Source organism: Acinonyx jubatus, chromosome D4 (assembly GCF_027475565.1).
Source record: "Acinonyx jubatus isolate Ajub_Pintada_27869175 chromosome D4, VMU_Ajub_asm_v1.0, whole genome shotgun sequence".
NCBI classification, from domain to species: domain Eukaryota; kingdom Metazoa; phylum Chordata; class Mammalia; order Carnivora; family Felidae; genus Acinonyx; species Acinonyx jubatus.
In genome coordinates, this window is record NC_069391.1 from 2,367,845 (window position 1) to 2,394,154 (window position 26,310).

At 62.7% G+C, this 26,310-nt stretch overlaps 1 protein-coding gene across 1 annotated transcript; it reads left to right on the forward strand.

Annotated features, from left to right (window-relative positions):
• The first annotated feature begins 5,161 nt into the window (after nucleotides 1-5,161).
• Nucleotides 5,162-25,733, forward strand: DBH (dopamine beta-hydroxylase). Its single transcript, XM_027051766.2, has 12 exons — nucleotides 5,162-5,989; nucleotides 8,556-8,702; nucleotides 10,313-10,570; nucleotides 11,470-11,646; nucleotides 12,299-12,401; nucleotides 15,725-15,891; nucleotides 18,781-18,924; nucleotides 19,323-19,361; nucleotides 20,025-20,084; nucleotides 23,574-23,701; nucleotides 24,078-24,237; nucleotides 25,182-25,733. Exons 1-12 carry the CDS (start codon nucleotides 5,672-5,674, stop codon nucleotides 25,311-25,313), a joined length of 1,833 nt encoding a protein of 610 aa, XP_026907567.2. The 5' UTR covers nucleotides 5,162-5,671; the 3' UTR covers nucleotides 25,314-25,733.
• The last annotated feature ends 577 nt before the right edge of the window (nucleotides 25,734-26,310 follow it).

The window sequence follows — 26,310 nt, forward strand, 5'->3', positions numbered from 1 at the left end:
AGCTAGTCAGAGGCTTGAGGTGGGCCAGGTGTGCTGACGGTGGGTGTGTGTCCAACACGGAAATGGGGGGGCCCGGGGCGAGGGCGTGGGAACCCGCGTGAAAACCAGCGCTTCCTTGCGGACACAGGATTACCGTGTGATCGAGCAATTCCACGTCTGGCGTGAGCCGCAAAGAACGGAAAGCGGGGACTTGAGCAGGTGTTCACCACAGCCAAGTGTCCACCAGCAGACGGTGGGTAAACAAAACAGGGTCCGTCCACACCACGGAATGTCATTCAGACAAACCCGATACGTGCTGCAACGTGGATGAACCTTCTCGAGGACATGATGCTGAGGGGGACGGGCACGAAAGGGCCACGAAAGGGCAAACACCGTATGACTCCACTTACCTGGGGGCCCTAGAGGGGCCAGATCCATTGAGACGGAGACACAAAGTAGACAGCGGGGGCCGGGGGCGGGGGGAAGGGAGAGGAGTCAGTGTTTACTTTGGGGGGGGGGGGCAGAGTTCCAGTTTGGGAGGGTGGAAAGTTCCGGAGACGGCTGCACAACAGTGTGGATGTTTAATGCCCCTGAACTGTGACCTTAAAAATGGTTAAGGCGATAAATTTTGCGATGTGATGAACGTAACCAACACGTAAATAATAAATAAAGAACGGAAGTTAAAAATACATTTAAATAGTGAAAGGAATTCTGAAATACGACGCACTGAGCTATTCACAGTGGTTAATTTTTGAGGGTGGGATTCTGGGGGCTTTGACTTGCCCTGTCGCGGATTGCGGGCACATTCGTGCTTGAACGACAGTCCGCAGCTGAGGAGCCCGGAGCCCAGAGCCCAGAGCGGGGTTGGGGGGCCGTCCCAGCAGCCACGCCCCTCCTGTGAGGGTGGCTCACCCCCCCCACCCCCCCACCCCCGTGAGATGAGCGAACACTTGTATCGCTCTCACAGGGGCAAGAGCCCCTTCCTGCCAGTGACACTGATCTAAATGTCAAGGGACAGCACTCGCCTGGCCGTGCCCTTAATGCCTCGGATGCAGACACAGCTGCTGTCGGTCACCTTGGCTCTGCGCAGGACCTCAGATGTGGTTCGCACTGCACCTGCGAGGTGCCGCGTCTCTGGTCTGATTTCCAAATTCACCTGCCCCCCAAGCAGGAGTGGGGGGCAGGGGGCGGGGCCCCTCTGACCCTGGGGCCCGAGTCGTGTTTTCTTGGCTGTGGTTTAAGGAGCTGGGGCAAGTCAGAGGGGGGCAAATCCCCGCGGATTTCTGCAGCGGCTGGTGATGGTTGACACAGGGTGTGGCGGCCCCCTGGACGTGGGCCCGGTCTGTGTGCAGCCCCCGGCCGCCCTTCACAGCCCTGTGTCCTGCTTCCCTCAGCCAGATTGCTGGGTTTTCCTGGCACCAAGTGCTCCCACGCAAGGGGCAGAGCCTGCAGCCGCTGGGGAGCGGCCCGGTCGGGCCTATGTGTCTTAAGGCCACCCACCGGGCTCGGGTGCCCCCCACTTGCTACGATCTGGGCACTGGGGAGCCAGCCGGAGCCGGCCTCACGTGGCACAGGCAATGGGGGATTACACGCGAAGACGACAGTTCAGACGGATGCGGAACGCCAAAGGGCTTATTAAGACGCCGAAATTGGTTCCAAATGAGGTCAGCCGTCGGAGCGCCTTGGAGGAGAGCCAGGCGCTGAGCAGCGAGCGGTGTTTATTTCCTGACAGGGTGGTGGTGACGCTCCGGGCGACACCCCCAACCCACCCTGCCTTCGGAGGGCAGACCGCACCTCAACACCAGAGCACAGCCAGGCGGGGCTGGGAGCAGGGGTCAGAGGGCACGCAGGCGGGGGCTGCCCGGCTCAGCACTTGAGGGCACCTGGGGCGGGCAGGTGTCTCACCCGGTGCGGGCCGGGGCAGGAGGGCCGCTGAGTGTCGCTTCCTCATGCCGGGTCGAATTGCACGTTTGTAACAATCCATTAATGCAAGGGACGCACATCGCGGCAGGGGCCGTGTGATTGGCCGGGTCCCTCCCGCCCCCCCTGCGGGGCCCAGCGCTTTCCTCCCTGGATGCGTTTCTCCTCTGCGTGTCCCTTCCTCCTGACTCCAGTGGAACGGCCCTGACCTTGGCGGCCTCCCCGGTGCAGTGCTTGCTAGAAGCACACTTCGGGGTCCTTGACCTAGCGTCTGGCCTGGCCTGGCCTGGCCCCAAGGGCGGGTTGCTCAACCTCTCTGTGGCCTCGTCTCCCAGCTCCTGGCATCCGAGGACAGTCGCAGCCCTGGCCCCGAGGCTGGCAAGGGTGACAGGGAACGGAGCTGGTGGCCGGCTGGGCAAGGACCCGCTTTCCAGCTCCTGTTGATTCCTGGTACTTGGTAATTATCTTTTCTGAGATCGGCTGCATCGGCTGTGCCGGATGCAAGGGGACTGCGGGCGCTGCCTCCCGGTTCCAAGCTGGAGGAAGAGAGCGCCGTTTAAATCCTGTTAAAAATAAACGTGTGTCTGTAGCACTCTGCTGTTTACTAAGAGGCACACAGGCCTCCCCTCCTTTGGAGCGGCTCTGAGCAACTGTTGATCTCCCCGTATCCAGGGAGGAATGGAGGTGTGCTCAGCTGCACGAGGGCCTGCCCGGGGCTGGCACTGTGTCCCTGGGCTCCTGGCCCCGGGCCTCTCTGCCTCTCCCTGCCCGGACCGCTGGGTTGAAGGCAGCCAGAGGATACATTACTGTCGTGTCCGACCCCTCTGGAGATCTGGGTGGGGAAGGGCTTCCCCAAGGAGGCCCAGCCGGGAGCCGGCCGCATTCGAACCCAGGGCTCTGAGCCCCCGGGAGATGCGGCGGGAGGGCTCCGGGGTTTCGCTGCCCCGGAGTCGGTTACCGCGGCTCGTGGCTCAGCCCGTCTTCCGACCGAGAGCCACCTGGATGGTTGGCACCAAGGCCACCAGGAGGCTGGCCCAGAGCCGGGCACGCCCTGATCCCGGAGGGGACTGTCCAGGGTGTGTCCTGATCTCAAACGCCAGCACCTGCTTCCACAGCAATTTGGAGAATGAGGGCCGTTCCCTCTCAGGTGAGGCCTTCGGAGCCTGGTCTCCACCCCCAGCCCCCCGACCCCGGCCTGGGCCCGCCTGTCTTCTGTGCCGGGCTGCTTTGCCTAGAGCCTCTGGGACTAGTCCCGTAGCTAGCCACACACCCCCTGGTGCCCCCGACCCCCCGGAACACGGTCCTTCCAGGTCCTACTGGAGACCCTCCCCAGCCTCCAGGAAGCTTGCCGGCCGCCCCAGGCTGAGGGGCCTCGCTGGACTCCGACTTCTCCCTCGTGCTCCGTGTCTGTGACCTCTCTGGGCTTTCCCCAAGCCCTGGAGGGAGGGCCTGTGCCATCACCCCCACTCGTGTCTCATTCGCTCAGCAACCCTTTATCTTTCACTCTGCCTCCTGCGCCTGGGCCCCGTGGGGGACACAGAGGACAGCAGCGTGTCAGACGGCCGCTTTATTGTGGCAAACGTGGCATTATGTTTGCTAGCAATTTCCTTGTAGCGTGCCTCATCTATGTTTCTCGGCGTTACCTGATTCTAAAAACGTTCCTTTGCGAAATCGCCCATTCAGGCACCTCATGGTTATTTCTTTGTAACGCTCCCTCCTGCCTTTTTGCTTCTTGATTAATTTCTTCATACTGCTTTCGTTATGTGTCTACGTTTGTCTATAAGGCATTTGCTTCGCTATTTTCATGAAAGGTCATCTAGCTCTCAACACCTCCAGTGGAACCTTTACAGGGACATGACTTCTTAATTGTTCCTTTGAACCATTTGCTGTATAAGGAACAAAAGTATTCGCTTTGGTCTGGGGTGCCGGGAGGGAGCCCAGAGGGCCCTGGGAACTCACGCCTTATGCGCTCCCAGAGAGACAATGTATACCTAGGAACTAATGAACCATTCTGTACCTTAACCCGCCAGGTCCAATCATCATCTGGAATGCCTCCTGGGGGCCAAGTGGGCCTAGGGGTCGGAGTCACTTGTATCCATAGATACATTCCTTTGTTGCCAGAGCGGGGATTTCGAACCCATTTGTCCCCCTCGCTGGCTGGGAAATATATGGGGCTACCCTTCCTTTAGGCAGAGGAGTCTTTATAGTGGGTGGCGAGGGCTGGGTGTAGGGCTGCGTAATTTCCCTGCGGACTCTTCTTTCTTTCCCCAATGGTTCTTTTCCCGGGGGGCCCGTCGTGGGCAATTCCCCCACCGACAAATCCCCAGGTATTTTCATTGGTGGGGGGGCTGCCCACCGCTTTCAGTGAGCCGCCGTGCAGTCCCCATCCGTTCACCGCCCGGGCCCTGCCATCAGGCTGGTTGGACAGCTTGGCTTCCGGCAGTCTTTCCCCTGTTTGGTTTGGCTGGCCGGGGCAGAAAGCACCACCACCAGGGTCCCGTGAGGGCTGGATGTTCCCTCAGTTCCATCTTCAGGCAGACACAGTCATTCCTTCCGAAGGAGCAGCGTTCACGAGACCTAGCCTGGCACCACCTGTGTAAGGCCTGCCTCTGCAGACACCTGAGGACTAAAAGCTGGGTGCCAGCTGGTGACGTCCCGGTGTTCCTGCGGTTGGGCTCTCGGTGTCTCCGGAAAGGGGAGGAAGAGGAGGAAGGGGGCGAAGGAATGGAGGGAGGGAGAGTGAGAGCGAGTCATGTGCCTGGGGGGAGAGGGACCGAATTCAGGGCAGTCACGGAGAACTTTCTGGAGGTGGCAGCCCGACTAGAGTCAATGCACTTTGCACAGAGAAGGATGGGGCTGACTTGGGGGGCAGCACCAGGGCTGTGAGCCCCAATGGATCTGTGCAAAGGCCCTGTGGTAGGTGTGGGAGAAACAGTGCTATAGGCCAGCAGGTGTGGAAGGGTTCAAGTTCAGGCAGGGTCCACTCAAAGCTAAGGGACGTCATAGCTCTGGGAACTTTGGTGGCAGGGAGGCAGGCCCGTCATGTGCACCTTTTTCTGCGAAGTCTGTCCCCCAGCGATGCACCCCGTGCCATCTGGCCCCACCCCCCAGCAGTACACCCACTCCTGCTGGAGCAGCCGTGGTACCAGCTGGAGCCTGTGAGGAAATAGACAGGAGACAAAAGTGGGAACAGCAGGCCATGGAGAGAGTGTCTAAACACAGGGACTATGTGGGGACCGTCTTTTATTTTTAGTTTGAAGTTGGTCCACCCTCCAGCATCGTGGAAATGGCTCACCGGGCCGGGGCCCCAGTGGCAGTCTTACCTACTCACTGGTCACCCTGGAAATAAGCCCTTGGGGCCTCAGTCTGCCCATCCATGGATGGGGCGGCCTGGGGCCCATCCTGCGTGTGGCTCGGGGACAGGACCAGACAGCCCGTCCGGTGGCCGGCCCGGTGCCGGGCTGACGGCGTCTGGAAGGCCTGGCTGCAGGGAGGGGCCGCTCTCCAGACGGCTCTGCAGAGACGATACGGACAGAGCGAAATCAGCCAGTCGGCTTCAATTCCCGCTGATGATGTCCATGTGTCATTAGTGCCGATTAGGAGAGCGAGGGACAGGGACTCAAGGGTGTGCCCCGGGGCACAGACTGGTGGGAGGGTCACCGGGACAATTGAATTCCCTACCAGACAAATGAGATTACCGGGGCAGCTTGGGCCCACCCCCTGGAGGGCCGGGACATAAAAGTCCCAGTGGGCCGGCCGAGCTCGCCCGGCCATGCAGGTCCCCAGCCCCAGCACGAGAGAGGCAGCGTCCATGTATGGCACGGTGGTGGCCATCTTCCTGGTCATCTTGGTGGCCACACTGCAGAGCTCGGCCCCCCCCGAGAATCCCTTCCCCTACCAAGTACCCTTGGATCCCGAGGGGTCCCTGGAGCTTTCCTGGAATGTTAGCGACGCGCAGAAGACGGTCCACTTCCAACTCCTGGTGCAGGAGCTCAAGGCCGGGGTCCTGTTTGGGATGTCGGACCGCGGCGAGTTGGAAAATGCTGACCTGGTGGTGCTCTGGACCGACGGAGACAGAACCTACTTTGGGGTAAGTCGTGCCGCACCCCAGCGCGCCTGACCTTGTCCTCACCCAGCCCCCGCCCGGCCTTCACCCTGCACTCACCCCCTCTCTTAACCCAGCAAAGGAAGCTCTCCCTCCTCTGCCTTCCTGTTTACTCTGACCTTAGCCAAGTCCACGCCCCGAGCTCGGGCATCTCAGGGATTCTGATCCGAGGACAAAACGGGACGCCCTTGCGGTCTCTGACCGCACATCCCCAAACAGGACGCGGCGCGCCAGCACGCCTGTGCACCGGCCCCTCGCGTGCCAAGCAGATGAAGGTATCCGCTGCCCCCCACCGGTGAGGGTGGGGCCTGCGCCCCCCACCGGCACCAACCCGCCCCCCCCCAGCACACCCTGTGGGCCTGGTGGCTGCACGTGGCCAAGCACAGCAGCAAGCACCCACAGACCTAGCTTGCACATGAGGGCGCAGTGAGCAGGTGTGGACCCCCGCCCCCCCGCCCAGGTGTGGTACAAACCCACCGAGCTGACCCAAAATAGGAGGTGCTCTTGACTCCGCGCCTCCAAAATTTACCCGTATTTTTTACCGTAAACTGTAGAGGAAGGAGGAAGTTTCCCTTCAGACCAGAGATGGAGGGGCTGTGGGGCCCTCAACAAGCTCCAGGGAGGTGAAGGTGCACGGAGGCAGCCCCTGGCCTGAGCCACTGCTCCCACCCTCGGCCCCAGATGGGCCTCTCTGGGGATGAAACCCACCTCTCTCCACAAAAAAAGACACAGGAGGGTCTAACTTCTTTGTTTTAATTTTTTTTTTTTTAATGTTTATTTGTTTTTGAGAGAGAGACAGAGACAGAGACAGACAGAGACAGAGCACGAATAGGGGAGGAGCAGAGATGGAGACAGAGCGTGAGCAGGGTGGAGTCAGAGAGAGAGAGAGACACAGAATCGGAAGCGGGCTCCGGGCTCCGAGCCGTCGGCACAGAGCCCGACGCGGGGCTCGAACCCATGGACCGTGAGATCGTGACCGGAGCCGAAGTCAGACGCTCAAGCGAACTGAGCCACCCAGGTGTCCCCCGCAACTTTTTTTTTTAAGGTCTTTGTCTGTGAGCAGAGGGTTTTTCTTAATCTGTTTAAGTGGTGGAACCTGCAGGGGCCTCCCAGGCAGAATGGGGTGCAGTTGCCCGGTTGGGGCCCAGATCTGGTTTGCTGGGCTGCACTGTCTGCTCGCCGTAAGGATGCTCGGTGGCCCCGGGGAGGGGTCACGGCCAAGAAAGACCTGGGGCACCCCAGCTCTGAACGGGAGTAGCCGGGCCCCCGGATCAGGAGTGCGAGAGCTCCTTGAGGGGCAGCGATGCCAGCTGCCAAGAGAGCCTGGGTGCCCCCCCGACCCCCGCACACTGCAAGATTAATTTGCACAACAAACTCCTGTGCAAACAAATGCCAGACTTGTTTTTCCTCCGGTAGCCGTATGTTCAACAAATACATTCTAGATTTCCAGCTGAACTCTCATACACTAACTTTCTGCCTCTGCTTTTTAAATTAGGCTTGCAAATTAGTAGTGTCTCTTAGCAGGAACTTCACTGTGGGGCTTTTCTCTAGGGGAAGTGTTGCAAAATTCTCTGCAGGTTTCTTTTTCTTCTCAAGGAAATGGAGCAAACATGTTTGGGGACACAGTTGGTTAAAAACAAAATCCCAAGGCCAAGGGCTCGTGGTGTTCCCGACTGGGAACAGAGGCCTTTGGCCGGTGGGGCGGGCTCTTCCCTCCCTCCAAGCATCCTCCGTAGGTGACTGCTTTCCCGGCACTGGCCTGCAAGACTAGACCTGAGAGTCAGGTGCACAGGAAGCAGGTGCGGGGAGGGGAGGGCAGGGCTCGGTCAGATCAGCCACCCACTAATGCCCGGGCAAAATGCCGCAGGCCTATTTCCTCCCTGGGCCTCAGTTTACTCTCTCCAGGCAAGGTCAGGGCTGGGCGAGGGGAGTGAGAAGCCTGGGGCACAGTGAGTGAAGGGGTGCTCGCTCTCAGGGGTGCGTGAGGTCAGGGAGGGCACGGGAGGACAGAGCCACCTGAACCCCCGCGGCGGGTTTCTTCCTCGCCTCCCCCATCTGACCCAGTCTCCACGTGCTGTTGTGCCCCTCCCTCTGCAGGCGGGTAGGGGGGAGCAGTATGTGTCCCAGACACCCATCACCAATCATGGTGCCTTCTTAGCAATAGATTCCCGGGTGTACCCAGAGGTTTGAGACTCTGGCTTGGGATGGCTTCTGCGGGCACACCGTCACGTTGCACTGGGGTGTCCGAGGCCCGAGTCTTCATCCTCCCTCTCCCCGTCCCCTGGGGTCTCAGAGGTCTGCGGGGAGACCTCCCTGTCCCTAACCAGCCACCCCGAGTCCCGGCTGGATTTGAGAGCCCTGCTTCAAGGCGCAGAGGAAGTGAGTGGGATTGGAGTATGACTTTGCTATCTCTAGGCAGACGCACAAAGTGGGAGTCACCCCCCCGCCAGACCCAGGAGGACCCCTGGGATCCACACTGTGGGCAACCAACCTTGACCTCTAGCCCTCCCGCTCAGCCCCTTGTGTTCAGGGTCGGTCCTTGTCTCTGCAGGACGCCTGGAGTGACCAGAGGGGACAGATCCACCTGGATTCCCGGCAGGATTACCAGCTCCTGAGGGCGCGGAGAACCCCGGAAGGCCTGAGCCTGATCTTCAAGAGGCCCTTTGACACCTGTGACCCCAAGGATTACCTCATTGAGGTAGGTGGTGGCCCCACGTGCTCAGGAGATCGTGGAGCATTCCCGCATCCTGGGGCAGCGTGCAGAGAGACAGCCAGGGAAGGATCTCCGAGGCGGCTGGGAGGGGACAAGAGACCAGCGCTGTTATCAGCCTCTGACCCCTTCAGGAAGTATTCCTGGCTGACACACAGCCAACAGGGTTGTAGATGCGGGTCCTGCCCCCAAGCCTCTCAAAGTGGGACCAGAACGATCTTACTCCTGCCTTTCTCTCCTCCTGGCCCATCACCTTCAGGTGGAATCCTGGAAAGAGCCCAGGAGACCTGGTTTCCCAACCTGCCCTGTTGCCGACGGGCTGTGAGGCTTGGGGCCGGTCCTTCCTTCCCCCAGACGTCCTCGGTTTACCTGTGTGTGAAGTGTGGGGGAGGGGAGAGAGCAGGCTGGCCTCTAAGACCCCACCAGCTCTGCCCAGGAGCTCAGAGCCACGGTGGATCCAGAAACACCATAGGCTTCTCATGCGGCTCCAACACACCCACTGCAGAAAAGCAACCCCGCTTGGCCTTGAAGACAAAATTCTTTGAATTTTCCCCAGCGCCCTTTGACCTCGGTCACCTTGTGTAAACTTTACGTTACGGCAGTGACCGGCTGTCTGTGTGCCAGACAAGGAAACTGAGGCCGGGCAGGGGAAGGAGTTGCCCAGGGCCCCACGGCATGGTGGGACAGAGCTGGGCCCTCCGTGTCCTTCCAGCAGGTCACAGGGTCCTCACGCTCCTGACCCGCCTTCCCCACGGACGACACAAGGACAGGCGGACCCTGTCCAAGCACTTTGCAGGGTGTCATCTGATGTGCACGTGCACTCAGCTCAGAGCTTCGGGGCTGGGTGTTGGGGGGCCTCCCGCCCGGAGCTCTGATACGCTCTTTGGCGAGAGCAGCTCACAGGGGCCCCAGGTTTCGGTGGCTGCAAACTCAGAGAGCACACGGGCCACCCGTCAGGAATACAAACCCACAAAAACACCCACCGGCGCCCAGAAGACCACGGAAGGCCACGTGTGGCGACAGGCTTGCGTTCGTGGCAGCTGGTGGGAGGAGGTCAAGCCCAGACCCCTGCCTCCTGGGCTCTGTCTGTGACCTCTGGCACGGTGCTGCCTGGAGCTTCCCGCGTCTGCACTGTCCAGGACCAGCGGGACGGCACGGCTCTCCAAGTCCAATGTTTCTGTCGCAAAGCCTCGAGTTGGTCTGTTTCTCTTCGTGGGGGCGCTGACTCCTCACGCTGAGCTGTTCACGGGACCGGAGGTGATGAGCCACAGCTTGTCCCCGGTGACCCTGGGGGCGGTGGAGGGGACGGATGTCTGAGGTGGGCCGGCTGGTCCGGCCCAGCAGTGGCTAGCTGAACCGATGCCTAGAGGACGAGGCCAGAACGTATTTGGAAAGAAGAATCGTGACGCCTGGTGCAAGCTGCGGGCTGTGGGGTGATTAGCCTGGCTCGGCCGGGTCCTTGGGGAGCCTCAAAGACACCCCTGCCTTGCAGAGACACGAACCGGGCGTGTCACCTGCCAGGTGAGGCGGGCAGGGGCCAGGCCGGCCCCGGGTGCCAAGGAGCCCAGCTCTGGGGCGTCTGGGTGTCTTGGCTGCAGGATGGCACCGTCCACCTGGTATACGGGGTCCTGGAGGAGCCGTTCCGGACGCTGGAGGCCATCAACACCTCGGGGCTGCAGACGGGGCTGCAGAGGGTACAGCTGTTAAAGCCCAGTATCCCCATCCCGGCCTTGCCCGTGGACACGCACACCATGGAGATCCGCACCCCGGACATCCTGATCCCCGGCCAGCTGACCACATACTGGTGCCACATCACTGAGCTTCCAGACGGCTTCTCCCGGCACCACATCGTCATGGTACCTGGGGGGGGGGGGGGGGTGGAGGGCACGTGGCGGGTGGCCCGGGCCCCAGGGCCTCGTCCCAGGTCTGCTTTCCACCTGGGGCTTCGGAGGGGCGTGCAGAGACGTCCCTGTGCTGGAAAGCCGTCCGCGGCTCAGCTTGAACCCGATGTGCTCTTCCCGCCTGAACCTGGGGCACGGTCTGAACTTCCTGACCCCCCGTCACCCTGTCATCCTGTCACCTTGCTCACAGCCCACCCTCCCCGGGCCCCTGTGGCCCGACTTCCTAGGCGGGACCAAAGGACACTGATTCTGTCTGTCTGTCTATCAGGTCACATCCCCCTCACAAAAAAACAGCTCAATTCAGACCTCAGTTGCTCTAAACACCCACCCAGAGATATGCCGCGAGGATAGCGGCTGTTAGTGGCTGATTGTCACCTATTTTCCTGGCCCCGCGGGAGGGGAGGGGGGGGGTCGCTCTTCTCCCCAGTAGAATTTTGTCACCACTGTTTCCAGCAGAGAAAGCACAGCCCAGAGAGGTTGTGGGAGTGCGCAAAGACCCACAGGGGTGGCCGGCCGGGTCCGCCTGGGCTCAGGCTTAGCCCTCAGGGCAGTCTCTGTGTCCTTGCCCAGGACAGCTGCCTTCCTGTCCCCACCTTATCAGGAAATGGTTGGCCAGCGTCCTTATTGCCTTCACTCTGGAGGTCTTTGTGGGCTTCCGGAAGATTCTGACTGGCTTCAGCTCGGTGGCTCCACCTTCAAAACCCTGGGCCCCAGAAGCTCCTCCCTTAGCCCTCCCATTTTACAGATGGGCAAGCAGGGGCCACGGGGGGAGCTGAGCCCCCACCAGGGGGTGAGCAGGCAGGCATCCGCCGCCCCGGGCTCAGTGTCCTCCCCCCCCTGCCCCCCCGCCCCAGTACGAGCCCATCGTCACCAAGGGCAACGAGGCCCTGGTGCACCACATGGAGGTCTTCCAGTGTGCCGCCCAGTTTGAGACCTTCCCCCAGTTCAGCGGGCCCTGCGATTCCAAGATGAAGCCCGGACGCCTCAATTACTGCCGCCACGTGCTGGCCGCCTGGGCCCTGGGTGCCAAGGTGCGTGCCCCCGCCCCCCTCTCCCGGCCTCCTCTGCGCTCCTTGGGGTCCCGCCCCTTCCGCGCCTGTGTCCCCCGGCCTCTCCGTCTGAGAGGCTCCAGAGGGTGCTGGCGAGGCCACCAGAGAGGCCCCCGCCCCAAGTCAGCCCCAGGCCCGGCGGTGCCCCCACTGCTCTCGGGCCCGGAAGGCTCTTCTACGAAAGTGCACAACGCGAGCGTGGGCACTTTGTGGGTATCGATCTCGTTTCCCGCTGGATGTGGGGTTGTGCACAGGGCGGTCCTGGCTGGCGGCCTCCACGGGCTGCACCGAGGGGCTTCCGCCAGCCGCTCCCGCCGCCGATGCAGAGGGCGCGGCAGGGCCGAGCGCAGGGCCCGGGGGTGGGGGTAGGCTCGCCGTGGGGCGCCGGCTCCCTCTACTCCTGACCCCGAGTTGAATAGGGGCATCCGGGCGGGCTGGTAATGAGCTGCCCGTCAGCAGGAGAGCCTCGTTCTGATCCTGCTGCCTCACCGACACCCCACGCCGCAGCTCAGGCCCCAACGGGTGGGTGGGTTTGCCCCGACCCGCGTCTGGGAGCCCCTCGTGAGACGCCGGTCTGCCTGTCTGGGCTGCGGTGCCCAAACCGTCTGGTACTCTTCCTTCCCCCACCCTGCAGGCCTTTTATTACCCGGAGGAAGCAGGCCTTGCCTTTGGGGGCCACGGGTCCTCCAGATTTCTCCGTCTGGAAGTTCACTACCACAACCCGCTGAAGATCCAAGGTACGGATCTCTGAGCGCGCATTCCTACCCCTGTGCTCCCTGGACTCGGGGAGTCCCTGTGCGGGGACTCAGCCAGCTGCAGTCTGGGAGGGGCTTGGGGTGACCCCACTCTCCGAGGTCCAGCCTCCTCAGACGCCCCATCGCGGCATGGCAGCCTCTCAGGCCTTTCCCTCTGCTCCTCTCCCGTGACGGCAGAGCACTCCCCAGGACGGGGAGCCAGCTCCCCGGCTGGCTGGCTCATCGCTGCACCCCACGCAGTGGGGGCTCGGCACCCCCATCTTTCTCGAACGCACCCACTGCCAGAACCACCCTCTGGGAAAGGCAGGCAGAGGTTTCTTGCCCATTTGCGGATGAGGAAATTAAGGCCCAGGGGTGAAGGGCGAAGGGTGAAGGGACCCCCACCAGGGCCGCAAAGTGGGCAGGAGGGGCCAGGAGGTCTGGGTCTGGATCGTGGGCGGCCTCAGCCACGTATCCTCCAGTAGCTGGACCCACACCTGAACCGCCAAGGTGGGGCAGACTCCAGAGCTGTAAGGAATCACTTAGGTACTGGTTCGGTCCAGCGGCCCGCCCTCCTCCCCACACCCCGTCCTCGCTCTGTAGTGGGGCCGATAGGCTCAAGCTCAGTGAGGAGAGGTCCCGGGCCAGAGCACTGTCCCCGGTGTCCCTGGAAGTCCCACTTCTCTGAGGCCGTCAGACCAGTAGCTGCCTCTTGTCCCTAACTGTCCCCCCTCCCCCCCCCAACGGGTGGCCTCCAGCATCTAGGCCCGATGCCTCTGCCCTCCCCACAACTGGCTGGGCCGGAACAGAGCCACCCGGCAGGACGGCAGGCCACTCTGGGGCCAGCGTGGTCCCTGCCCAGCACCCACCCTGCGACGGCCGGCCCGCTGAAGGCACTGCCCCCCAGGACTATCTTCAGGTCAAGGGAAGAGTGCCTGGCTTGGGGGAGGGGGCGGCATTTCTGGCTGTGAGCTTCCCCCCTGCTCCTTGAAGCCCAACACAGCAGTCGCACGCTGGAGCCCGAGCACGCCTGTGGGACTTTCTATCCACATGGTTCTGTGACGGGGGCTCCTCTAACTGACCCTCAGCAGAGGCACGGGGCTCCTGTTGGAAGGGCACCCGAGGCTGGCCGGGGCCGCAGCAGGGCAGTGCTGTCGCTTTCAGCGATGTCTGCCCTGGGCAGCGCTGGCTGCTGGATCACCCCGTGCCTGCAGGCGGACGACCAGGGTGGATGTTTGGGATGGCGATGCCAGTTTGCCGCCTCATCAGAAATAGAAATGTTTCCATCTCTCTGCTGCCCCGGCACCTTCTGCCCCATACGGCCACATAGCCCTGTTCTTCTAGCTCTCTGTCTTTTTTTTTTGGTTTTGTTTTAAGGGATGCTTGTTTTCATTTGTGTGCACGAGGAACAGAATAGTCTGAGAGATGAGAGCAGGAACTTCAGGCTGGGCCCCAGCCCGTGCCTCTCTAGCTGCATGACCCTGGCGGGGGACCCCTCCCCCCATCATGCAGCTGTCCTGAGGCTGGCAGAGCTCTGGCCTGCGGCCCCCGCTGGACGTGGGCACCGGGGTGTGCTCCGTCAGCGGCTGCCAGTGATCATCGTCTTGGCGGCATAACTAACACTTTCTGCCACCCCCGGAATTATCTATAGTGTGCACAGAGCAGGGCATAAGTCAGCTCGGGCTTTAGCATGATATGGGATTTATTGCTCATTTTAAACCTGAAAGCAAATGGATTTTTGAAAACTCCTTAAGCGTCAGGGAGGTCTGTCTCTTCCTGATTATCTGGTTATATTTATGGATCCTTTGCCAAATATAAGGACGCTCAGTCACTTCACAAATCTGGAGATGGGCCGCTTTTCTATAAATATCAAAATGCCACAATTATTTCATTATTTAATCCCCATCTGAATTTTAACCAATGGCATCTCCCTTGTTATTATTATCCTCTGATGTAACCAGCCCAGAGATACAGAGGCTGAGTTTGGACATTGCATGGGGTGGGGGGGCTGGGAGTAGGGCAGGGGGAGGCAGAGGCAAGAGGGGACGATCTTGGCCCCACCTCGGGGTGAATGAGCAGTGAGTCCGCAGCCCCTGGCAATGCTCCGGGCTCAGATCCCGCTCCGACACTCTCCCGGCCTGCGATCTTGGGCAGGGTCTCCAGCTCAGGCTGCGAGCCTCAGTTTCCTCATCTATAAATCGGGGCGGATGATTCTTCAGTGACATGGGCTCCTCTGCCCATGTCCCAGCTCTGCAGTACGTTCTGAGCGGTGAAGCCACGTCCGCCCCCTTATTCCCCCCTCCCCTCCCCCCCCCCCCCCCCCGTGGGACTGGCCCAGGGCTCTGCCCTGACATATGTGGGGCCTCGGCTGACCGATTCCGGGCAGGGGTAGAGCAGGGGCTCCTGGAGGCCACGTGGTTGTGTGGCTGTGCCTGTGGCTGCCAGCATCCCTGACCTCTGCCCATCAGTTTCATGTGACCACTGGGAGGCCTGCCCGGGGAGCCTCACGGACTGTGCAATTAGCAAACCACAAGAAGAACGGGCCGGTGCGGCTGGACAGTGATGGGCAGAAGCCCTGAGTTCTCCTTTGGAGGAGGCTCTTGAATTTGAGCCCAGAGAGGCCCAGAGAAGGACGGCGACTTGTCTGAGACAACAGCACGCTGTCGGCCAAGGGGAGTCCGGGATCGTGCGTGAGCCCAACGCCCGCCCTGCTCCAGGGCCCCACCCTTCCGCTCTCGTTGTTTTGCGATGCCCTCAGCGCACGCCCTGGGTCTGCCTTGACCTTGCAGGGCGGTAATCAAAGGAGTAAAGTGGGAGGCTGCTTCTTGTCGACTAGAACACGCGGACGCCCTCGCTCGCCCACGTTTGCCAGGGGCTGGAGGCTCCTGGGTGGGGGGGGGGGGGCAGGCTGGGGCGGACGCCGTTCCCCACCCTCCTATTTGCACAGATTCCAGGGCAGATGCCTCTGAACGTGGGGGTGGGGGGGGGGGGAGAGCATCAGAGCATTTGCAAAGCTGCCTGAGGCGTTGCGAGCTTTCTAGATATCTCGCGGGCGCCTCACCCCCCACTGATGCATTGCTGGGTTTTCGTTACCCGCCTTTATCAAGTCTTCCCAAAGCATCAACTTAGTTTTCATAGAAACAACGGCTCTTTCTCTCCACGTGGGTGTCGCACAGAGCGCGTCAACGCCTGGCATAAACAGGTGTGGGAGCAGGTGCAGGGCGCGGCCGAGGGCGGCTGGGGGGGCTGCCGGAGCCAGAGCACGGGGCCGACCGGCAGGGGCAGCCGCGAGCCCTTCCGCTCCCCTGCGCCCCTCTTTCTGCCAGGCCGCCGCGACTCCTCGGGCATCCGCCTGCACTACACGGCCACGCTACGTCGCTTCGACGCGGGCATCATGGAGCTGGGGCTTGTGTACTCGCCCGTGATGGCCATCCCCCCGCGGGAGACGGCCTTCGTCCTCACCGGCTACTGCACGGACAAGTGCACCCAGCTGGTAAGCGGGGCTGGGCCGGGCACCTCACCCTCCCTCGCCCTGGTTCCCCCGGCCGGGGTCCCACGGGCGGTTCCCACCCGGTCTACAGCACGTGCCGGCCAGCGCTTCCTCGCGCCGCACTGAAAACTAGGCTTTCATTCCGAGAATAAGACAGACGTGCGTTCACCACTAAACCACGGGTACTGCAGATAAAGCCCCCCTCCCCCCGCCCCAGACACCCCGTTTTCGGCTCCTCTGTGTCCTTCCAGACTATAAATTGCGACGTGCCCTTATATGTGCTGTCTAAAAGCAAACGGACCGAATAGGAGACATGTGTCCTGCCACTCACTTGCCTTTTGGCGGCCACATGCCCTCGCCCAGCGTGGTTCCACTGTGGACCTCACCAGGGCCAGACCGCCGCGGCCAGGGGGCACCGATCTCGGGGCCGTGCGAGGGCGGGTGGGGCGCAGGTCGGCATGTAGAGCCGGAGCAGGCGGTGGGGACCTTGCTTCCAAAGGAGCAGCAGCGCCTTCCCAGGCTCTGCGCCCTCGGCGCTCCCCTGCCTCGTCCGGCCCCGCCTGTGTCCACCTGCCCCCTAGCCGCCCGTGTGCAGACCCCTGCCGACCTCTCACCGACCATGAGAGAAGAAGGCTATTGGGACGTCCTTGCACACCGGGAAGACGTTCTCTCAGGTAGAGTCCAGAAGATGCCCCGCACAGAGGCCGTGAGCTTGAATTTGAATAAATCTCACAAAGTGCCCTCCAGAAAGCGTATCTGTTCCCCCCACCCCCGCCACGCTATCAATATTTTCAATATCTCCCCAGTCACTTGGAAGAACGCTTCACTGTTGAGCGTGAATTTCCCCGACTCTTTGTAGAGCTTGACGGTGAGGGTCTTTTCATTCGTCTCATCCGCCGTGTTCTTTCCTGTGAACATCTGCTCACAACTTTGTTTTCCTAGCGGGGTGTTGGCTCGTCTTAGATTTGTTGCCGGGGGTTCTTTTGGTTTTCTGTCTGTGGCGAATGCCGCCACACCGTTGGCTTCCCACAGCGCCCCGCTGGGTAAGCGCTGACCGCCACACCCTGCAGCCGAGGAGCCGGGGGCCGGGGCCACAGTCCCAGCAGGTGCACGGCGCGGAGGCGCGCGTGGGTCTGACCTGCAGAGCTGTGGCCACCGCAGCGGGCTGCTTTGCGACGTGGCATCGGGTGCGCGTGTCTCCCCAGCGAGCTGGCTCTCCACGTGGACTTGTGCTCCGCGTGGGCTCCCCGAGCCGAAGAGAGATCGAGCCATCAGCCTCGATCGGTTTCTTCTTTTCTGAGACCAGCATCTGGCGCTCTTGCCCGCACCCCCAGAGCTCCCGTCGGTGATTCCTCCCGCCACTGGAGAGGCTCTGTGGCCCCAGGCGTGGGCCTGGGGCGTGACCCACTGAGGACGCACCAGGGCAAGTGGCCCCGTGGCACTCTGACCTCTGGAGAATGCCTCTAGCCAGCGTTTTGGGAAATGTTCTGTCGAAACCAAGTCTGCGTGACGTTAGGGAGAGCGTCTTTCCTGGGAATGTAGACCAGCCTCCAGATACTTTACCACCAGGAGAGAAAAACTCAGTTTGCCCCTCTTCCCCTTCAAATAGTACATTTTTTCTGAAAATCGCATGATGTGGAAAACCTGCTGAAGGGTCTCCATAGAGTCTGGTCCTGTCTCTCCTTTAGCACATCACCGAGGGGCATAAATTCGGCAGCTGAAAGGCCGGTGTGGTCGACATATCCTCGTCCAGATGGACAAGCCAAGAAAAAGTATAGCGTTCGAGACCACAGGCCCCCGGGCGAGCGACCAGCCTCTGGGGCCGCGGGGAGAGAAACCCAGGGTCCCGCAAGCAAGCGGAGGCTCCCAGTTGTCACAGGCGTGGCCATAAGCCTTCCCAGCCTCAAGTCATTGAACGGGGGCCGGAAGTTTCCAAGATGCCAAGGGCAGGACAGCAGCAGGTGGAGGGCAAGAGGGAAAGCACGAGGTGAAATCAGCCGACGGGCAGAAATCTCCGCAGCCTGGGGTCGCTCGGCGACAGAGCCACGGCCGCAGGAGCCCCCGAGCCGCCAACAGTGTGGACGGAGCAGAGCGGAGCACGGTGGGGTGTCGTCGGGGAGACGGGGGGTGGGGAAAACGCTTCACACGTGTAACCATTTGAGGAAACGTTCTGTCGAAGCCAAGTCCACGTGACGTCAGGGAGAGCGTCCTTCCTCTGGGAAGTCCCCTCACGCCTCAACGGGGAGGGCAGGCAGTCTCGATGTGAGGGCTGGAGGCCCCTTCTGAGTGCCAGCCAACGGCCTCCGCGCTCAGTGCCACGGCGGTCAGTGCCACGGCCGGAAGACAGCGTGACCGTGAAGCAGGGGAAGGTCTCCCGTGGGTCGTGCCACAGGGCAGCTGCTGATGCTGGTGCCCGGCGGGCGCTGGACGGGACCGCCTAGCACCGGACCCGAGCCCGCCGAGCCTGGGGGGGTCCCGCTGTGCTCACCCGGGTGGCCCCCTGCCCACCGGGCGCTCCCCTTAAAGTCTGTTGAGTGCATGAAAAGTGAACGCAGTGGCCTTCAGGGGCTTGAAGAAGGAAGCCGGCTGCACCCCCTGACGAGCCTCTGCAGGCTCTCGCAGACAGCTGCTTTGGAAGACCAGGGCCGTGACCGTGACACCGCTCTGCGGGCAGCTCCCTCCCTACGGAGTTTCCTGATGGGGACTCAACCGTCCAGGGAGAAAGACGAGGCTGGGCAGGGCAGACGTTCTGGGGACGCGGGCTCGGTGGTGTTGCTGTCCCGCGGCCCGCGATCCGGGCCGGCGGTCAGCACGAGGGCAGGTGGCAGGGTCCCCCGCGTGCCGGGCTCTGACCCTGCCCCCCGCCCCGCCCCGCCCCGCCCCGCCCTTCAGGCCCTGCCTCCCTTAGGGATCCACATCTTCGCCTCCCAGCTCCACACACACCTGACGGGGAGGAAGGTGGTCACTGTGCTGGTCCGGGACGGCCGAGAGATGGAGATTGTGAACAGGGACGACCACTACAGCCCTCACTTCCAGGTAGGGGCCGCCTGCCCCGCGGGGCCCGTTCGGTGCCCGGGCTGGGGGCCTGTTTCCCCTTCTGTCTCCCACGGCCACCGGAGCATGCCCATGTCGGGTTCCTCATCCTGGGCCAGGCCAGACACTTGAGAGCTCACAGCGGCCAGCCCCTCCCCTTTGGGGGTTCAATCCAAGGGAGGGACTCCGGTGGCAAATTCTGGCATGTGGCTTTACGATGCTAAAGTCCGTCCCAGAATACCACCTTCTGGGGCTAAACCCTTTCTGGCTGGAGGCCACACTTGACCGGTTCTGGCTTCCCCCCCCCCGAGGGGCTGGGAGCATGGCCCCAGAGGGCTGCAGAGGAGAGGTGGCTGGGAGCTGGTCTGCAGCCCTCTGAACTCTCCCCTCCGCCCACCCAGGAGATCCGTATGTTGAAGAAGATGGTGTCCGTGCACCCGGTGAGTGCCCAGTCAGGAACGGGGAGGCGGGGAGGGCTGGGGGTGCCCCCCACAGGAGGAGAGAAAGGCACGAAGGACGGCACGGGCCGTGTGAGGACTTCTAGAAGCACGTCCACGCGAGGCGGGGGCTGGGGCCATCCCACAGTGAGGTCCACCAGGACGTGACCGAGGCCTCAGAGGGCCCGGCGCAGGCGGCCCCGGGGGGCCCGGTGCACAGGCAACATGCCTGATCAGCCAGCAACAAGCCCTGAGCTTTAGGGAAAGACAAAGGCATGGGGGTCGCTGGTGGGGCCCCTGATCATGCAGAAGGGGAGCCGGGGCTCAGGCCGGGGCTTGCCCCAGTTCACCCATGGGCTGTGACGTGAGCAACCGGTCCGCACAACAGTCCTGCCTGCCTGTGACCTGGGTACTGAGGGGCGCAGAAGCCAATGCCAATGGGCAGTCAGTCTCTGGGAACACCCAGATTTTGACCCTCACGTGTGGGGGGCCTGGAGGCCACCCTGAGGTTCCTCAGTAATTGATGGATGACTGCGGACCATGACACGTGCCTTCGTGCCTTTCTCTCCTCCTGTGGGGGTTTGGTCAAACGTGGGAGCAGCCCGGTGCACCTGTTACCCCCAAGCGCACAGGTGCTGATGAGCGTCTCTTGGCTTGGCTCCCCAGGGGGACGTGCTCGTCACTTCCTGTACGTACAACACAGAAGACAGGGAGCTGGCCACCGTGGTAAGTCGCGCTGACTTTTCCCTGCTGCCTGCTCACGGAGCGTGTGAGGCCGGGGCAGGGCGGGGGGGGGGGGGGGGTCCCTTTCGGGGCTTTCTACCCTTTCGGGAGGACAAGTCTTAACTCATTACCTAGAGCGTAGTTTGCCGGAGGGCAGGGCGTGCCGTCCCTCATTCATTCGGTAAACTGGAGGTTCTCGGGGTAGGGGTCCCTCGGCCAGGCCCCCCTGGGAACTTGGGAGAAGCAAAAACTCACAGGCTCCACTCCAGACCTTGAGTCGGAATTTGGGTGGTGACATGTGGCCATCTCCGGTTTAAGAAGCACCCCCAAGTTACTCTGACGCCTGCCTGAGTTTGAGAACCTCTGCAGTAGACACATCAGCACCTGTGTGCGGACGCCGGGGAGACGGGCGTGCGGCTGATCCCTGTCTGTGCGGAGCTCCATCACCCAGGGAGACAGGCAGAGTTGGAATAAACACTAAAACCCAGAACAGGGAGGGCCCAGGGGCCGGGGCCAGGGAGGCCTCGTCGAGTAGGGAAGGGGGGGAGGTGGGGGCGGGGGAAGGTGACCGAGTGCCCGGGCAGAGGGAGGCTGGGGAAGGCCCCCGAGGACTGAGAACACCCCCGGACCTTAGGTGACGAGCCTGCAGACTGTTGAGGGCAAAAATAAACGGGCCGCAGAAACACTAATTTTCACGCCATTCCCGTTGGGGCCTTTTGGCAAAGACAAGTCCGTGCAGGTGTGGGGTTGGCTGTGCCGGGCAAGGGTGTGGATGGATGCATTTGGGCTGCACTGTGGGTGGCCCGGGAGGAGACACCGTCTTCAGGGCTGGCTGTGTGGTGGGTGGCCATACGCAGGTCCCCGACACCGTCACCCGGCCGGTGCACTCTGTAGAGTTCGGAAGCCAGTGCTGTTAATAGTCACGCGTGCTCGGCAGGCATCGACCAGGGCTGTCCTGGCAAGCTGACCGCCGGCCAACACGGCTTTGCTAATGGTCTTGTTGGTCACCGTGGTCCCCCCCCCTCCCCCCCCCGCCGTTAGCATCCCGAGAACCTCAAGGCTCCCGGAGGAACAGACCTGGGGCTACAGCCCCCCACCCCAGGGCACCCCACTCGCGGCTTTATCGAGACGTATTTCACATGCCAGACAATTTTCCCATGTAAAGCGTGCCGTCCAGTGACTTTTTGGGCTCGGCACAGCTGCGTGCAACCACCCGCGCCGTCGAGGTCAGAACGTGTCCTCTTTGCAAAAAGAACCCTGCCCGCTTAGCCGCCAGCCCCGGGCGGCCCCCGTCCTGCCTTCCGCCTCTGTGGGTTTGCCCACCCCGGGGCCTTCAGGTAAATGCAGTCATGTCATCCGTACTCTTTCCTGACGGGCGTCTTGCCCCCAGCGTCACGTCCTCGGGGTTCTTCCGAGATGTACCCAGGGGTAGCACGTCACTGCTTTTCCCACCGGTCGTCAAGGGAGGGGGCTCTGTGTTCTCACAGGTGAGAGCTGGGGCTCAGAGAGGGAAGACGCTTGCCGGAGGTCACACAGCTGATAACCGGCCGTGTGCCCGCAATGCGCTTGAGGCACGATTCCTCCCTTCCTCCCTCTGGATTTGGGGTGACAGCTTCTCCGGGTCCATGGTCATAAACTCGGGGAGTAGGAGACCTTGGCAGGCACACAGCCCTGGCCTGAACCCCACAGCCGCTGCTTCTGTCTCGAGGAGGGGCTCAGTACGTAGAGCAACAGTTGCTAACAGGGACTGCTTTCTCCACACGGCGGGCTGGGTCCCACGGCTCACCCTGTCCGAGCTTAGGGACCCTCTAAGCCTCCCCAGGACCCTGTGAGGAGGTTCCAGGGGGAGACAGTGCTGGGGGAGCAGCCAAGGGCCCTCGGCCCCACAGGCAGCAGGGCTGGTCCGGCCGCCAAGCTCACAGGGGCCGCCTCGCCCTACCGAGCTCTGAGCTCTTGTACGATGAGCCAGGCCCCTGACAGGACTGCAGTATCTCCCCATTCCGCAGGTGGGCTTGCCGGGGCCGCAGGCCAGGGCGGGGCAGTGAAGGGGACCCCCCAGCCCCACCCCCACCCAGTGTTACTTCTGCGAGGGCCATGGTCACTGCCCCACCCGCCTCCTCGAGGTCAACTGGCGTCCCGTCCCAGGATGTTCAGGCCAGGAGCACCCCTGATGTCTCAGACGCCAAGTTCTTCGAGCCAAGGCCCCAGCTGCCCCGCTCCCTCCTCTCAACTGTCACTGTCATCACCCCAGAGGGACCAAGGAGCAGGGCAGCTGACGGCTCCCCGCAGGCACTCGCCGTCTGGCCCGCACCGGAGAGACAGGGGCTTTGGGATGTGATTTCCATCCCGAGGCGAAGGTGAAGGGAGGGCTCGCGTGAGCAGAGCCTTCCGGGGTCAGGACTCTCTTTGGCCGTCCCGGGGCGCGGCGTGCGAGGGGGCTCTGGAACCGGACGAGAGAGGTGACCCTCCCCGTCTGCGGCCAGGCCAGGCGATAAACTCAGGGCCCCCGGGGCCCTGGGGAACCAGAGAACAACACAGGTAACACCGTCCGGTGGGGGCTGCCCGGGAGCCAGGCAGATCAGCTCACAGGAAATTTCCTGTGTGAACGCGCTGACCTCCTCGAGAGCGGCGTCCACACCGGGACGGGGCTGAGACGGGCCTTTGGCTGGGCTCCGTGCAGAGTTCGTTTCTACTGCCAAGGAGCAGCGCCCCTCTTTCCCCAAACGCCCCCCGCCCGCCACACGCCGCACCCCCAGCCAGGCCCGCATCAACATGCACAAGGGGCCGGGAGCCCAGGACACGGCACAGGTGGCCGGGGCGGCCCACGGGGGTCCGGGCTGGCGTTCTCTCGTGGAGCCGCTGCCACACGGAGCCTCTCCTCCAGTCCTGCTCCCCGCGGCCGCCTACTTCCTGCTCCTCCGGGGTCTGGGCTGCAAGAACAGGGACCGGGCCAGGGGCCTGAAGCCCGAGGCGGCCGGAAGAACCCACTCTGCCCCCTCCCACACGACAAAGCCGCAGGGTGGCCCTGGGAGGCCGCCATGCCCCACCTCAGAGCCGAGTTCTGGAAACGGCCGGTAGACGGTGCGGGTTCCACGGCGCGAGGGGAGTTCTTCCCCGCTGTCCTCTGTCCCCAGGCTCCCGCTGGCAAGGGGACCCCTCCTCAGCCAACGTTGGGAGGTCGTGTCCACTCAGACCTTGCCCCTTACCTTCCCTGGGACTCAGTTTCCATATCCATAAAATGGGCGCGCTGACACCCCCGTGTCCTCACCCCGTGGCCTTTTTCTCCCTGACACTCGTGGCCACCGGCGGGCTTGCTTGTCTGTCTGTCCCGTCAAGGGAGACAGGGAATCCCCAGAAGGCAGGGACTTTGCTCACTCGGAACACCACCCGTGCTGTGCCCCAGCGAGTGGAGGCGGTGAACAGGCCCGGAAGCCGGCGGTGGTGGCGCCCCACGAGGCACCGGTCCTGACGGGCGTCCTCCCCATCTCGCAGGGGGGCTTTGGTATCCTGGAGGAGATGTGCGTCAACTACGTCCACTACTATCCCCAGACGCAGCTGGAGCTTTGCAAGAGCACCGTGGACCCGGGTTTCCTGCGGGAGTATTTCCACCTGGTGAACAGGTGACAGTTCCACGGGAGTGTGCCTGCCTGGGGTCTCCGTCCCCGGGCGCGGCGGAGGACCCCCCCCCCCCCCCCGCCACTGTCAGGCAGCTGGGGAAGAGTGAGCAATCCCGGCCGAGTTCTGGGAGCACGTGCTGCCCTGTGAGGGGCCCGTGGCAGGCATCACTGATAGATCCCCGTCCTCTTGTCCTGCTGAGCCTGGAATTGGCCCGAGGAACCCTCTGGGCCCAACCCTGGAGCGGCCGTTCCCGGCCCCCGCTTGGCGTGGAGGCGGCAGGGTCGGGGAGGAGGCGGCCTGAGTCCACCTGTCGGCGGGGGGGAGTCACCCACCGCCACCCCATGGGCCCCACCGCACTTCTTCCCCCTCCCCCACCAGGTTCAACGGTGAGGAAGTGTGCACCTGCCCCCAGGCCTCTGTCCCTGAGCAGTTTGCCACGGTTCCCTGGAACTCCTTCAATCGAGACGTGCTCAGGGCCCTGTACGGCTTCGCCCCCATCTCCATGCACTGCAACAAGTCCTCGGCCGTCCGCTTCCAGGTGCGTGCGTGGGGGGCGGGGGAGCCGCAGGGAGCAGGCCACCCGCCCGAGGCGACACCCTCACACCTTCCGACCCCCGCCCGGCGGCAGGTCCCCCGGTACTGCCCCTGGGCGCCCCAGGCCCCGCCGAGGACCCCGGGAGGGAGCGATGGGCTGCGCCCCAAGGAGCTGGCAAAAAGCGCTCCCTCCGAACAGCTGGAGAAACCCGGTGGTGCAGACGGGCCCAGACAGACAGAGGGCCTGCAGCGGGGAGGCTGATCGGCCTGATGGCCCTCTCCCAGGCGACATCACACCCCGGGGCTTGTCTTGGTGGTGTGAGTGGGGCACCAGCAACGCCCCCAGAGCCCAGAAATAAGGGGCAGGGGGGAGGGGCAGGCGAGAAGCCAAACAGTCTGAAGCTGGTGGGGCCTCCTTGTGTGGGGCCCGCTGGGGTCCAAGGGCATCTCACTTATTCCCGAGAGCAGAGAGCGAGCCGGTGGAGGCCGGGCCGGTGCAGGGTGGGGTGTGGAAAGGTCTGCGAGCCTGCAAGTCTGGGAGGCAGATCTCCTGCCCTTTGGAGCCAGATTAATTGCCGAATCAAACATTCCCGGCACCGAGGGCGGGGTTGATGCTGGCTCGGGAGAGAGACTCGGCGTGGACATCTCATGTGGTTGAAAACGTGGCATCTGGTGCAGCCTTGTTGGAGAGGAGGGGCTAAAAACTCAGCCTACACCCGGGGCCTCTGATTTTGCTTCATCTGGGTGACAGTTGAAGTGAGGGACAGGCGGTCGGGGGTGGGGTGGGGACGGGGGTGACTCCAACCGGAGGGAAGGAAAGTGAGTTGGGTTGGGATAAGGTGAATTTGAGGGCAAGAGCCCAAGAGGTCATGGGGAACAGTGGCTGGGAAGGCGGTGCCCCATCTCACCCCTCCAGCTTCAGTTTACCTCCTGGTCCTTTCCTTGCAGGGTGAATGGAATCGGCAGCCTCTGCCTGAGATCATCTCCAAGCTAGAAGAGCCCACCTCTCACTGCCCAGCCAGCCAGGATCAGAGCCCCTCCAGCCACACTGTGGTCAACATTGGTGGGGGCAAAGGTTGAGTGGGGGACTATCTCTCACTCCCCACTCCATGCTACGGCTATGGGATCACACCAGCTCTGTGCACCCCCACTCTGTGAAGAGCCCCGTGTGCCCAGGATGAACGGGCAGGGCCCAACCCCCCTCCCCCCCAGCCTAATACCATGGTCCATTCTAGCATTTGCCCCTCAAGGATCCCCTGCATGCGGAGAGGGTCCCGTGAGAGTCCCCTGTTGACCCACCTGGGACTGGGGGCGACCAAGGCCTTCTCCACACCCCCCTCGGTGGCCTAGAGTCCAGTGCCCCCAAAGCCCCGCCTACCTCGCTGAGAGGGGCTGGTCCTGGCTGCGGGGCAGACCCCCTGACACGACCCCCGCGTCCCCAGCCCCCGTGGATGGCGATCTGTGTTGGTGCGCTCTGGGTACACGTGCTACTTAAACGTTTCCCTGCAGAGTGGCTCCTTTGTCACAGTGGGCGTCTTCCCTGCCACGGAGGCAGGACAGCCACTTAGCTAGTTAGAGATTTGCCTGGGGAGACTGCTCTCTCCCAGGGTAAACAGATATTTTCGCCCACCTAAAGGGAAATGCTAACAAGTCTCACCAGCACTGAGAGATGAGTCGGCAGAGACCCAGACGGGGATCTGGGTGCCAGCTCCTTGGGGAGGTGGAGTTATCAGCCCCGGCTGCTTTCCTTGGCGGCCTGCGGTGGAGGTGGGACTGGGGTGGGTCACTCCACCTCCCTGAGCCTCAGTCTCCTCATCTAGCAAATGGGGCCCATGCCGTTGGGTGAACGAGACCATGAAACTCAGACGCGGGCTGGCGCCTAGGGGCACCGCCCCCACGGGAGGAGGCCTCGTCTGAGCCTCCTTTCCACGGCGGGCGCTCCGCCCCTGGAGGAGCCGGTACGCGCCCCACGCGTCCTGGGCCAGTCTCCACCTTCGTCCCCTCTGCCCTGCCTCCCATTTGAGGCCGCGTTTGGCTCCCTGATGGTTTCTGCAGGGACTAACGGATTTGGCTCTGT

Bases quoted from the DNA above. Each gene is read 5' to 3' on its own strand.
- DBH (XM_027051766.2), top strand. From the start codon at position 5,672: ATGCAGGTCCCCAGCCCCAGCACGAGAGAGGCAGCGTCCATGTATGGC. The intron at 11,647-12,298 runs GTGCGTGCCCCC...CCCACCCTGCAG, and splicing joins CCTGGGCCCTGGGTGCCAAG to GCCTTTTATTACCCGGAGGA. The intron at 20,085-23,573 runs GTAAGTCGCGCT...CCCATCTCGCAG, and splicing joins ACAGGGAGCTGGCCACCGTG to GGGGGCTTTGGTATCCTGGA.